Source organism: Tauraco erythrolophus, chromosome 3, assembly GCF_009769465.1.
Source record: "Tauraco erythrolophus isolate bTauEry1 chromosome 3, bTauEry1.pri, whole genome shotgun sequence".
Lineage (NCBI taxonomy): Eukaryota > Metazoa > Chordata > Aves > Musophagiformes > Musophagidae > Tauraco > Tauraco erythrolophus.
In genome coordinates this window covers 103,600,034-103,614,003 of record NC_141467.1, presented here as the reverse complement: position 1 = coordinate 103,614,003, position 13,970 = coordinate 103,600,034, and the positions used below count along the sequence as shown (strand labels likewise).

The window sequence follows — 13,970 nt, the reverse complement described above, 5'->3', positions numbered from 1 at the left end:
TGGGCATGTTGCTTGATCTCCTCCTCCTCCTCATGGTGCCCAGCTGTGAAAAGTAAGAACTTCCTCAGAAAAAGCACAAGCAGCAGAGGTGGAATTTTCAGGGGGAGTAAAAGCAAGTGGCTGGGTGAAAACCAGTGCTGAGGAAGCCTGGGGAAACAACCTGTGGTGAGGATTCTCTGATGTCTCGTACTGACGTTGGATTTACTGTGCGTCCGCTGCACCAGTGCAGGGCAGACACAACTCTGCATGTCTGTCTTCCTCTTTGTCCGGTGGGATAGCTGGTGAAAACATAACTAGGAGAGACTGACAGACAGGTTCGCAGAGCAATCCCATAAGCCTTGATTCTTTAGGAAAGCTGGCACAGCCTTTCGGCCTTTCCCATGAATCCCTGTGCAAACAAGGGTCCTGCTGCCTTCAAAGAGAGTTTTCCCTCTATGCTCGGAGGAGGCAGTAGGGCATTTACAGAATCATAGATAGGGCTGGAAGGGACCTTCAAAGGTCATCTAGTCCAACCCCCCTGCAAGGAACAGGGATATCTCCAACTAGATCAGGTTGCTCAGGGCCTCGTTCAACCTGGCCTTGAACGTCTCCAGGGATGGAGCATCCACCACCCTTCTGGGCAACCTGTTCCAGTGTTCTACAACTCTCATGGTAAAAAATTTTTTCCTAATATCCAACCTGAATCTACCTCCTTCTATTTTAAAACCATTACCCCTTGTCCTATCACAACAGGCCCAGGCAACGTGTGCTCCTATGAGACTGTGAGCCAGCAAAACCCTAAGCCCCACAGGTTGGATTATGAAGGCAAAAAATCGTGGTTGTAATAGAGGTGGAGGCTCATCTCTTTTGGTCTGGGACAGATCTTTAATCGTGCAGCTGCCCATCAATCCTGGTATACAAAAAAATGAAATCCTCTGATGTGCTACGCAGCCGGAACAGCACTGCATTTGGGTCACGTAACATCTCCCCAGCAACGTTCGCTCACCAGCAGTGTTGGCACAGCTCGCAGCCCAAGAGGCACATCACCCAACTACGTAAATCAACACTGGCCCACTGAAATTGACTGTGCAAAGTCAGCTGGCAGCAGTGAGGGGGGTCTGGTTTTGGTCTGACGAAGCTGTCTGTCTCCATCACTTTGTTCAGGATAGTTGCCCCTATTCCTTGTGGCCAAAGAAAGGTGAGGATCAAAACCAATAGGGGTGCATCTCAGTTTATCACTGAGTAAATCCATAAAAAGATACCACCAGCATAGGATACTGAACAAAGCAGAGGCAGTAGAGCCTTGAGTGGTATTCAGAAAACCATGGAGAGATAAAGACTAAGGAGAAGTTGGTTCTTCAGGGTAGACATCACCTTTTTTTTTCCACAGTGACTACTGCTCAGGGGCCCAACAGCAGCTTTGTCAGAGCGTGCTTTTAGTAGAAATCTGGAAAACAGCACCATTGGGAAGTGGATGAGGCCTCTAGGACATTGCTCAGCCCCAGAGCAGGATCAGCTCTGTCTGTGTCTAGTGCCAGCAATTTGTCCAACGAGTGATTAAAGGTTTCCAAAGGTGAAGGTTCCACAACCTCCTCAAAGAAACTGTATGAACCCTCCCAACATGCTCCAACTTCTCCCAGCAAGATAATGCTGTCTTCAAGGCACAACAAAACACAGCAGTGCTGGACATGATCCTTGCTCTGCCAGTGACTCACTGTTTACCCTTGGGGCCGTCACTTAACTGTTCTCGGCCTCTGATTCCCCGATTAGAAATGATGGCTGCATTGTTTCCATCCCCAGTAGGGAAACTCATGATAATAGGTCCTGATATGACAAGAGGAGGCTAAAGGTCTTCTGACAGCAACAACTCACAGTTTCTGGCCTCTGTTCCGAGGAAGGACAGCCCAGCTTGATGCAACAGCCAGCAGCTAGCTCTCCCAAAGCCACTAGTGCCACACACAGCACCATGGTGCCTGGATGAAAACCTCCTGTTTCCCAGCAATAGATCCAACTTAGGATCCTGCTTTTGAAAACTCAGGGCTCAATCCCACCAAACGCTAAGGCTCTCTGCCAGATGAGCATCTTATGTGAGTTGGTTACTGGAACTCGCATCCAGGTAAAGGCTGGATGCTCCAGCAGAACATCGCAGAAACCTTCAGGTTTCCTTTCAGGTCTGGCAGTGAGGCCAGCTTGGCTGATGCATCCAGCACTCCTGCCTCCACACTGTGGCTCATACCTATGCCCTACTGTGGAACCAGTGACCTCGGTGATAGATACCTATGCATTTCATTTCTGAGAGCAGGAAATTTCACACAACTACCATAAAACCAGAATCTAGCAAAGCTTGTCCATGCAGTAGACCCAGACCCATTGGTTGCTCAGCCTGACGTGCTGACCTCCAGCTGCTTACCCTTCGATAGCCCTATAAGGGCTGGATCCAGTCTTGGAGGGCATCTGCGGCATTGTTTGCCTGCAGAGGATTGCAGACTCAGCTCAGCACCCACATGCATCAATAGCAGAGTGGCTCAGCAGACACAGGGGTGTTTCCATTTCTTCCCAGGTTCAGATGCCTTGGAAGAAGTAACCATCAACACAGTGTTGCCCCGATTTCTTGTGCCAGCTCCTGCTCTTTTCTAAATATGCTGCTTATTTAGGAGAAGATATACATCCACATGTAGGCACTAAGCTTGTCACTGAACTTGTGCAAGGAGTTTAGCTTTGACTCATGGTCAGGTCATATCTGAAAAGCTTATCTGGACTCAACAATGCTTTTGGTGAGCAAGTTTTTGTGAGCAAATCCAGCTAAGCTGGAAGGAGAATTTGAAGACCAGCCAAATGGAAGAAACCTCTCTTAGAAAACAAAGAAATTTTCTTTTGCCCTGGTTGTGCTGCCTACCTGTCAGCCCTGAAGACAGGATGCTCTTGGAGATAGTGACCTTGTCCTCCGAGTTCTTGGCCCAGTCCACCATGCCCCTCCAACCTTTCATGGGGAAGGTGATGTCAGTTGCTGCATTAGCAGGCAGTTTGTGAATGCCAAGGACTAGAGGGAAGCAAGAGAAAAAAAAAAGGTAAGCAAAACCAGCCTTAATAAATTCACATGTTCTACAAAACCCATGGGAGGCAATAGTGGGAAATCAGATAGCAGATCAAGCAAGACTGGATCTTGATAGCTATAGGAGTGATGCTATCTTCAGGTAATGTCTATGCATGAAGGAAGATGACACTAACTGTTAGAGCTCATGTTTCTGTTCATTGAAGAGGACTTGCCTGCACTAAACCTGGCAGAAGAGAGGTCAGTCTACTCCAGAGTCCTGTCTCCAGAAGTGGCCAGTAGCAGCTGCTAAGAAGAAGTGTGAGAAAGAACAGAGCAAGACATCTCCTGGTCTGTCCTCCCAGCTTCCAGCAATCAACAGGACTTCCCCAGCTAGTGGCTGTATCCAGATCATCAACTTTAACAGCCACCAGCGGACCTCTCCTTTGTGCATTTTCCTAATCCCATCATGAACCCATCTGTACATTTTGGCTTCTGCAACATCCTCTGGCAACCAGTTCCATGCTGTGATTGTGCATAGAGCATAAATCAAATACTGCCTGCTGTTTGCTTGCTGCCTGATCACTTCGTTGGCCGCTGTGCAGCTCTTGTGTTAAAAAAAAAAACAACAAGAGGAAGCAACTAATTCTGCCTAGTTTGTCATCTGTTCTTCATTCATGGTTCTATACATATCTCTCAGATCTCTCCGTGGACATCTCTTCTCCAAGCTGAAGTCCTAACTTACTTGGAGAAAAGCCACCCCACGTTTATGACCATCCATGTCTTTCCCTTTTAATGTTCCACCACCTGCTGCCTTCCCTCCTTCCCTCCTCACAGCCCAGGTTATACATATTTCACAGTAATTACAGCTTCCTGGGGTCTCTACCCAACATGGGGAGTGCAACTCAACTCACCCAGATTGTCCGTCACTTGGTAGGAATCCCGGAAATCTTTCATGCGAAAGCCAATGACATCAATGAAATCCTCCATAAGCCTGAACAACTCCTTGGCATTTGGCCCAATCTGCAGAGAGAGGGAGAATGCTTAGTAGCACAGACACTAACGAGCACGGGACGAGTTTCTCTAAGGGCAAAGGTTTCTGTCCTCACACGTGTACTGGAAGCATACACTGGATATAATGGAGCATTATGGAGGACTGAGAAGCCTAAAAGGAAGCCTAGAAAAATCAAAAGAAAGGGGCAAGAAAAAATAATATGCCATTCAGATTGACAAAACTTAAAGTAGAGGGCAATATCTCAAAGCAAAGGGAAATATTTAAAACCCTCTGGAGCAGAAGATAACCTACCCACCTCCTTTCCTTCCCTAGGATTACCTCTACTACCAACGACTCCATCTGGAGCGCACAAGCTACTGCTGATGTTCATTATGTTCTTGTTCCTGCAGTTAATGCAAGAAGAGGAACACGCTAGGACAGACTCTTAGCAGCCATGATTTAATGTAGCTCCACTTTCTTTCCAAGTCCATTCACTGGAGCATTTGGCCCAACCTTGCTGTCAACAAGCCAGAAGAATTTGCAATTGCACATCCAGAGACAACAAGCCAGAGAGTGAAGATGTGTTCATGTTGATGTATTGAAGCTTTGCCCCTTGTCGAATTCTGAGAGCCTTTCCCAAGACTTAGACTTCCCTAACATTCAGATGTTGTGATATGTGGCCTGAGAAACATATTTGGGCCACTTCAGCTCGGGAGTCCCCAACATAAGAAGGACATGGAGCTACTGGAGCAAGTCCAGAGGAGGCCACGAAGATGATCCAAGGGCTGGAGCACCTCTGCTATGAAGACAGGCTGAGAGAGTTGGGGCTGTTCAGCCTGGAGAACAGAAGGCTCTGGGCAGATCTTCTAGCAGCCTTCCAGTACCTGAAGGGGGCCTACAGGAAAGCTGGAGAGGGACTTTTGGCAAGGGCATGTAGTGATAGGACAAGGGGCAATGGATTCAAACTGAAAGAGGGGAGATTTCGATTAGATATAAGGAAGAAATTTTTTTACAGTGAGGCACTGGAACTGGTTGCCCAGAGAAGCTGTGGATGACCCGTCCCTGGAAGTGTTCAAGGCCAGGTTGGATGAGGCTTTGGGCAACCTGATGTAGTGGAGGATTTCTCTGCCCATGGCAGGGGTGTTGGAACTAGATGATCTTTAAGGTCCCTACCAACCCAAACCATTCTATGATTCTATGATTCTACTTCTGACGGTATATATATGTTACCTACAGAGCAGTAGGGAGTCCACAAAACATTACCCTCACCAGGACAGTTAATTTTGATATCACTCCACCAAAGCAGTCACACCAAAGGACTTCCTTGGTCTAACGTCAAATCCTGGGCACCAAATCATATAATCCTATCCAGAAGAGCATCACAGTCTGGTTCTGTGCTTTCCTGATTTTACTGGCAGGATCTCTCTCTCCAAATAACCATGTTGCTGCTTCTTGGACTCAGGCTGTCTTGGAGATTCTCTTTTTTTTTTTTTTCCTGGTGTTTCCCCAACGATAAAGCTATTGGAAATAATTCCTCTTTGCCTGCAGTTTGCCAGGCTAACAAAAGTTTTCCAGTGACAGGTTTCATAAAAGGTAATTCACCTGAAATGAGCTGTGTTGACCCCCTGTCTTATCCTCATAGCACGTTTACCCACGGGGGCTTAGCAAATACCACGAGAGGCTGAAGAAAAGCAATTCGGCTCCTTACATCTCTTCTTTTCCTTTTCCACCACTTTTACCCATTTCCTCACCATTATCCAGACCTCCTGAGGTGGCTGAGCTGAGGACAGCTGGGGACAAGCAGGACAAGAGGATGGGATGGAGGCAGAAAGAAGACTGAGCTGTCGAGCGTATGGGTGAGGAGCACAGGGGTGGCCATGCGTGACTCTGTCTACTCAAAGGAAGCTTGGTAAGACTAAAACTGTATCAGGATCAGGTCAAAAAGTCCTGCCAGTACAGCAGGTGTACACAAAAGGAGGAGAAGTGAGTGAGGAAGCTATTTTTAACAGTACACACTTTTATATTCTGTTACAGTTTGAAATCACAAGGTCAAACTGACTCCAGGCTATGCTGGCCATTGTCTTTCAAGCTTTTATCTTATAACAGCCAACATCATCTCCTCAAAAAACACAGTAGCCCTTCTCTGAGTGTTTTTCTTAGTTGTTTTGGTTTTTATTTTCCTTGAACAACGTCTCTGCCTGGGGGCCACAGGGCACTGCGACGTGAGACTGCCATGAAGTTGGGTTTGCTTTGAATGAGCAAACAGGCAGCCGAAGACCTTGTTTTAAAAGAACTGGTTAATTTTGCGGAATGAGGGGTGTGATCCAGCAGCTTTAAGGAGAAGGACAGAGACTGCTGAAACCTCTGTTGTCATTCAGTTCGTAAAGATTTCTGTGTCCTAAAGTCATGGTGTTGGGTTATCATCTCGGTTCCCACTAAAATATAGGCCAGGCAAACATTTTCCCATGGTGGCCCCACTCGTCATGTAGGTTACGGTGATGCTGGCAGCAGACTGGGATGTAGCTATCTATAGGTGCAAAGAGCAGATTGTACAGGGAAAGCCTGTGGGAAAGAATTGCCACAGCAAGCAAACTGCAGCTGTTTTTAAGGAGATCAACAGGGTTTCCCTGTTGTCATGACAACTTGACAGTCTCCTCTGCTCTGTGCTGAAATACGTACCCACATCTGTAGGCTTGAAACTGAGGTTTTGGTCACAGACTCATAGATTACAGAATTATTGAGTTTGGAAGGGATCTTGGAGGTCATCTAGTCCAACCTGCCTGCTCAAACAGGGTCATCTAGAGCTGGTTGGTCCCTGTCCAAATGATCATTTGTTTTGCCTGGAGCTAGACCATGTCATCCTCTTCCAAATGCAATGGGAAACCACCAGATCTCAGGGAAAAAAGAGGGGACAGGCAGATCCACAAGGCTCCTCAGGATCTGGTGGAGTTCTTGTTGCGTGAAGGAACTGTACTGAGGTCCCTGTCTCATGTTCTGTACTGCCAACAATTGTGCCAGAACCTGCTGTTAAAGAGTTTTTCCCAGAGGACTTCCTGGTTGGTGAGAACATAACTGAACTCTGGGGTTATTTCTGGTGTTGAGTAATTTTTTGTTGATTGTTTGGTATTTCCAGACCTCTCTGAAGAATTTTTGTAGCAGCAAGAGGTGGTTAAAAAGGAGTTGCCGTGTTCTGATCCGCACCTCTGGGTACTATCCACATGAATGTTCTCACACAAAGGCTGAGTTATATTCCTTGTCCAGGATATTTGTCCAGCTGAGACTAAGGTGAGCTGGTGTTTCTGTTCCAAGATGCAATAATGAGGAAAGGATGTGGAAGGAACAAGTGTTAACATATGTCCATCCACCAGAGCTGCTGGTCTGAAGCAGAACTATTTCACTCCGATATGATGTCCAAAAGCTGTAGTGAGATGATGGCATCGAGCAGCCCAAGGGTTCATGAAGGGAATGATAAAGGGACAAGGAATAGGTCTGACACCAGCCCAAGCAGAGACTTCAACCAGGGCAGAAGACACAAGGGGCAAATACGACATGGATAGAAAAACAAGCAATGTCTACCCCTAATACATAAAGGTTTAACCACAGAATTATTCAGCAGGATCCCCAACACTGAGAGAAGAGAAATAAAGTAAAATATAACTGAACCTTTGCTCAGCTCACTCTGAGCAGAACCAGAAGCTCAGCTGAGCAGTACTGAGTTCTGAAGTATAAAACTCTTGCCTGTTCTACATCTTTTTAGCATGGAAATCAAACCCACTTCTTTATCTTGGCAAGAGGAGAAGAGGGGAATTATTGTAAGCCAGGAGGGTTATCAACTCCAAACCCATCCTGGCCTTTGAGAGCTGTCCAAAATTTGGTATTCACCCTCAGTTTTTTGCTGTTCTTCATGCAGAGACTCTGGCTCAGTGCTGAGATCCTATGGCTCACTGAGTTACTCCAAAAATATGACTCAGCCTGGCACTGAGCTCAACTACACGACCAGTTGCATGAATCAGCTGATTGGCAGTCAACTCTGAAGCTGACCACAACTGACCATGTCTGGATTATCTGCGTCTTTCATCATAAGGATTTATCCAAGGAGAACAACACTGGTGGATGGAGATATTTTGTGGTCTGTGGCTGAAACAGATACATGTTGCACACAATGCATCGTGGGCAAGAAGAGCTAGGAGGTCATGTAAACACTTGGAAATTCCCCTTGTCATGGCTTAAGTCTATGCTGAAAGACTGTCTTGTTTCAGGGAAGGTGCTGAAAGTTCATACCAGTTGAGCTTCCTCCCATTTGTCCCGGTTTTCCTCTGATAAAAGATTGCTGATGATCTGGACGAAGTTCTGGAGAAGGGAGACAAAAGAGGAAAAAAGAGGTGGTTAGACAAATGTAGCCCAGGCTAGGAAGGACACAGTGATGTGCGAGGAACGTGTGAGAATCAGCCATGCTCCAAGAGCATTTTCATGGTCCCATTCCTGAAGGATCCCACAACATTTCAGGGACCCCTGCTCCCAACTATGTTAATGGCAAAACAGGTTGTAGTGAGGCCTTTTGCCGAAGGCCTTCACTTTGACTACCGTATCTGATGGGGCACTGGACAGGGAATATATCTTGTATCCATTACTAAATATTTTTAAGGGCAGATTAGGCTGATGTCTGTCAGAAACTGGTTAAAACCAGATGATCTTGCCTTGTTTAAACCCCTTCCTATCCTATTTTCTACTATTTCTGTTATTTCCAGCATAGGGAAACCTTATGATCCTCTTTAGTCTGTGACCAAGAAGCACACTATGAGAAAGGAGATATTTCAAGACGTTTGATTTTTTTTTATCTAGTTTTATCACCCATTGCAGATCCTGTAGGATCAGTTTAATGTTTCAAGTCATGGGGCGACGACCCATCCCAAGGGTATATCTTGTAGCCACTCTACATGCAGTTGCTGAAAGTAGAACCCTGGGGTGAGAAGCCATCAAGACATTCTCCCACATCAACATCCAGATACCCAATACCACAGAATCGTCTTACCTCTGGTCATTAGACTGCAATTCCTTCCAAATAATGTTCTCAAATCAATTAGACTCCCTAGCAAAGTGCTATCAGGTTGAAATAGTTCAGAATGACTTTGGTTTTCAAGTTCTTACTTTATAAGGCAGGGAGAACCACCTCGAAAGGAGAGTATGTTAACACATAAAGACACTTCACTTGGGCAGAAAATACTCCTGCTTTTCATCAGAATTATATCAGCTACAAAGGAGGTAATCAAATTCCAAGCCCTGTGCACCTGAGTCGACAGGATACGCATCTCAGCTCACCTGCACATCCCCAGAATTTGGGCTATAATAAGCCCTACGGAAGATCTCTGTCATGTTCCTGAGTACGTCGATGGTGGACAACAAGTCCCCACTGTAGCTGGTCCCATCCTGGGAGATTTCCACAAGGTTTTGGAGCACTTCTGACAGTCCATCTCCCATCAACCCACGCTGAGCTTTGGAAAGATGTTCCCTGGTCTGAAAAACAGAAAGTAGTATGACAAACCCTTTAGTGACAGTCCAAGTCAAGTTAATGAGCTCAGTGAAGGAATTGCTGGGGGAAGGTTTTTGACCTTCCTTGTAATTCAGAGTGCAGATTAGATGAACCTGACAATCTTTCCTGGCCTGAGAGCCTGTGATATTTTTAAAATGGTAGGAGGGCAGAAGTTAAATTTTCTGTGTGCCCACAAAGGAAAGGTTGTGTGTAGGATCAGAAGAGATTATTCTACTACATCGACTCTATTCTGTTCTCAACCCAAGGCCAGCTAACAGAAGATTTTTGCCCCAAAACTTTGTTTTCTTATAAACAATTTGGAACTATTTAAGGACAGACTGTAGCTTGTCCTGAACGGGAGAGAGTGATTTTCATAAAGGCAATGCTGTTTTAAGGCAAGCCACAGGAGACCAGCAGAAATTCATCACAACGAGTTTAAGACTAACAAAAAATAAGTGGCTTATTTGAAAGTGATGTAGTCACAGCGATTCACTGATAATGTGACAGGAAAGACTAGGTGGGACCTGGATTTGAGACATTAAAATACCCAATGAGGAACCATCTTTTGTCCATGAAGTGCTCGTGCATCACAAGTTAAGCAGACAAAAACAGTAAGAGAAAAGCAGGGCAGAGCTGGCATCTCCCTTTCACGTGGACATGCTGCTTTCCTCCGTTTTTGTTACTACAGCAGTGTAACAAGCATTTGGGGGCGATCCCAAACCTGCTGAGCTGAGAAGCTGGTCTGCCTTACCATCATCTGTATGTTCCTATAATCAATAGAAACACACTTGATGTATGTTGGAGGCTCCCAATAAGCTATCCCTTCTTCATCTAAAATGCATCTTCGAAGGATCAGCCCTGGAAAAGAAATGAATACGAGAGTGAGGACAGCAGGAGGGAAAACCAAGCACCTTCATGGAGGCCACCTAGAGCCAGTCAATGCCTCCATGTAGGCACACCTATCAGCACAAAGGGGTGTCTGCAGATGTGTGAACAACATGGCCAAGCATGTAGGAGAGAGTATTTTCATTTCCTTCTCTTGTTTTTTCTTACTGAAGGGCAGGATAGCAAAAGGAACTGGGAATGAAAACAAAACCTAACAAATTGGATGATTGGATGTGTCTAGTCAAGGTAAAACAAGGTTTCTTCTGCCCTGGAGGGCAGCTTTATTCCTGGCTCGTGAAGTCCCATGAGCCTCCCCAGCTGGTGTGGTCTGGTATTGGGAACCAAACCAGCCCCAGCGGCTTGTGCTGCCTACGCAATCTCAAGGAGAAAAATATTCAACAGCACCATCTTTGCACCAGCTGAAAAACTCTGAAAGCTGCTTGCTGTCCTCCCCCAGACCTTTCCTTCGCTTCAGTCCGCAGTGGGCTTTGCAGCAGTAATTATCACACACCTTTGTGATGCAGAGGAACAGACATATCAGTGAGGTGGAAGGGGAGAGGGACCACCTTGTCCAAGCAGTTATGCTGCCATTGGAGGAGTCTCTGAGGGGGTCCACAATCCCATCACTACTGCTAAAGGATTCATTCAGTGACCTTTCTATGGATACAGTCCCTCTCCTAGGCTAGCATTTGGGATGACGTTGACTCTCCCAGGCCATGGGTGTCAAAGAGAGCTGCAGGGTTTGTCTGCATCCAACAACCTCCCTCAAACAAAACAAAACCTTTGCAATCATACTGACATGGCTGTCTCCATTTCTGCTCCTGCCTGGGAGGGAGGAACATCCAACTGAGGACAAGCTCCTCCACCACCATGTCTCCTGGAGCTTCCTCTGCACTGCTTTCCACTTCTTGGGGAACATGTGGCCATGGTCACAACAGATAACACCTGGATTCCCAGATCCTATCACTTCACACCCCCATGGTTGGACCATCACCTTGAGCACCTGAAACTGCATTTAGAGAGCTGCTATGGTTTCTAAGAAGGAGAGGAAAACACCTTAGTGTGAATGGACAGCCCAATTCGGATTTCCTACTTTCAGATACTAGCTTCTTTTATGGGTAGTGGAGAGAAATGTAACGCCCAAGTCTAGAGCACTCTAATAAAGCACTACCTGATTCTGCAGAGCTATTTGTAAATAACGGGGAGGACATACCACAGTAACCCTTAATAATAAAGTTGTCCCAGGACTAGGCAGAAGGTGGACGAGAGACCACCTCAGATTCTCCAGTGTGAACCAAGAAGCTGTTGTTAAATGGTGAAGGACCACAGAAACCCAGAGAAAGTTCATTTAGCTCTGAGTGAAGGAAGGGAAGTTCATTTGCTTGAACCTGTCCTCCCACAACCAGGTTCTCCTCATCTATGAGGCAAAGGATGAAGGAGAGTCTGAGGGTGGGCCAGCTCCTTGGCTGAAGCATGCCATCATCCTTACCGGTGGCATTGCGAGGACACCGGACAGCTGCAGCATCTCCAGCGGGCGTCTCTTTCCAAACCACAGAGCCAAGACTTTCCTCGTCACAGATTTCGTGGGGCTCTGCAAGGAAGAAAAAACTCCATTGGTAAAGCCTCCTTCTCAGGAGGGATGTGGAAAATGGAATGGAAAGAGGAAACAAGGGAGCATGGTCTGGAGGGAACAGCAGTGTGGTAGTGGTGTGAGCCAGGAGGCCTGGAGGTGAATTCCCAGCTCCTCAGCTGCTTGGCACATGGCCCTCAACGAAGGCACTTAACCTCTCCGGAATTTTCTCTGCCTGTCTGAGAACTGGGCCTCTGTCCATCCCAATATGCATGTAACCACCTGGGAAAGTCCACTAAGATGCTTGCCTTGCCTTGTGGCAGGTCTTTGTAAGAAGGCTGTTGTTGCTACACCTTACTAAAGAGTTTTCTTTTCTTGTTTCATGGGCAGATGTCCACCTTTTGTGGGTGAACTTCATGGCTCCAGACTCTACTCCTTCCATTCTTCAGAGTCACCACTGTCAGGGTTGAATGCGTCTAAAATGAGGCTCAGCATGAATAAATTGGAGTAGAATGAAGGAAAGAACACAAGTAGACAAAAAACAAGATGGACATATCCCCTGGGTGGACTTCATTCAGACCCTCTATCTGTTGCCATCTTATGCGATGACACAGGGAGAAGATCTGAGCACCAACAGGCTGGATTTACATCAGCAGCTCATTTCCAAACACTGCTGCAGAGTCCAGGAGACCGCAGAAACATCTTTTGAGGCAGGAAAAGAAGGTTTTTGGAAGGAGGTTTTTGGATGCTTCTGTCAGCGAGTGGAGCTGAGTCGGTCCCAGAGTCAGTGGGACCTGGGAAGAAAACATTCACCGCAGGAGAGCTTTGTGCCGAGAAACTCATTACTTGCAGCACGTAAAACGGTGGGAGCTATGAGGATGGTGTTAAAGCTATTTATCACTCCTGAGGGTGAGGAGAAGAAAAACTTATTTGAATGCTTTTTGATTACAGCTTTTATTTTCCATGCGTGTAAAACTACCAATAAAAAGGAAGCTGACTGCATGCCTGCAGCTGGTCAGGAAAGGCACCTGCAAAGCCAAAGCCAACCAGCTGCAGAGTCTGGCAGTGGCCTGTTGAGCTTCCTTCCCATGCAGGAAAGTCCGTACCAAAGTCCAGCGGTGCCAGTAGAGATGTGTCAAGGTTGTAGAGAAAATATTTATCTGCCATAGAAAAAGAGGGATGTCTTGAGTTTTCATGTTGTTCCCAAGGGAGATGAAGGGCAGTGATGACCCTGAAGGCTTCGTTCTACAAGGGACTGTGCAATGGATGTTTAAGAATAGGGTGGATGATCTACTCAGCGATATGGTTTAACGGGGACTGGGGATGGTTGGACTCGATGATCTCTAAGGTCTTTTCCAACCTAGAAATCTATGAATCTATGAATCTATGGATGTGCTTACATAGACCATTTCAGGACTTTCATCACAAGGCAAATGCCTGGCGATGGACATACCCCACTGCTGCTCTGGAACTACCCAGAGGACCAACCTGGCTGTGGGGAAGGCTTGAACTTCAGATTATGAGCGTGGCAAGGCCTGCTCCTTGGAAGGTCTCACACCAGACCCAACAAGCTGCCTACACATCACTGCTCCTGGAGTCTGCGTGGCTCCAGCCCCAGCTGGGTTTTGAAGATAGATTCCTCCCAGTAGACACCAGTAATGAACAACTTACACTCTCTGTTTGGAAACAGATGCTCCTTCTCCTGTTTTAAAACTCCCTTTAGAGTAATCGCTATTGTAAAGAAATCCCAGGGGGCAAGCAGGAGCCTTGCTGTGCTCTGCACACATGCAGAAATAGTCCCTGTGCCAACAGCTTGTGACTTCTGCAGGTAAAGCAGAACATGGGTGGAGAGGCAGTGGGTTTGTTTTTTTTCCAATCTGTTGACACGGAGCTGTAGAGAGATTAAGCTACCCAGTTGTGACCTGCACATGGTCACCCAGAGAGCCTGTGGTAGAGCAGGGAGCTGAAGGCAGAGCTCCTG

The 13,970-nt window shown here is 46.5% G+C and overlaps 1 protein-coding gene across 4 annotated transcripts in view; it reads right to left on the bottom strand.

The window, feature by feature from the left end:
* ADGRB1 (adhesion G protein-coupled receptor B1) overlaps nucleotides 1-13,970 on the bottom strand; it is a 215,458-nt gene that overhangs the window by 128,873 nt on the left and 72,615 nt on the right. For all 4 annotated transcript variants that reach the window (XM_086609591.1, XM_086609592.1, XM_086609594.1 and 1 more), the window contains exons 8-13: nucleotides 11,909-12,010; nucleotides 10,286-10,392; nucleotides 9,324-9,518; nucleotides 8,286-8,354; nucleotides 3,925-4,033; nucleotides 2,876-3,019 (exon numbers count right to left, since the gene is read on the bottom strand). In XM_086609591.1, coding sequence (XP_086465717.1) covers nucleotides 2,876-3,019; nucleotides 3,925-4,033; nucleotides 8,286-8,354; nucleotides 9,324-9,518; nucleotides 10,286-10,392; nucleotides 11,909-12,010 — 726 coding nt within the window. The remainder of the gene's footprint in view (nucleotides 1-2,875; nucleotides 3,020-3,924; nucleotides 4,034-8,285; nucleotides 8,355-9,323; nucleotides 9,519-10,285; nucleotides 10,393-11,908; nucleotides 12,011-13,970) is intronic.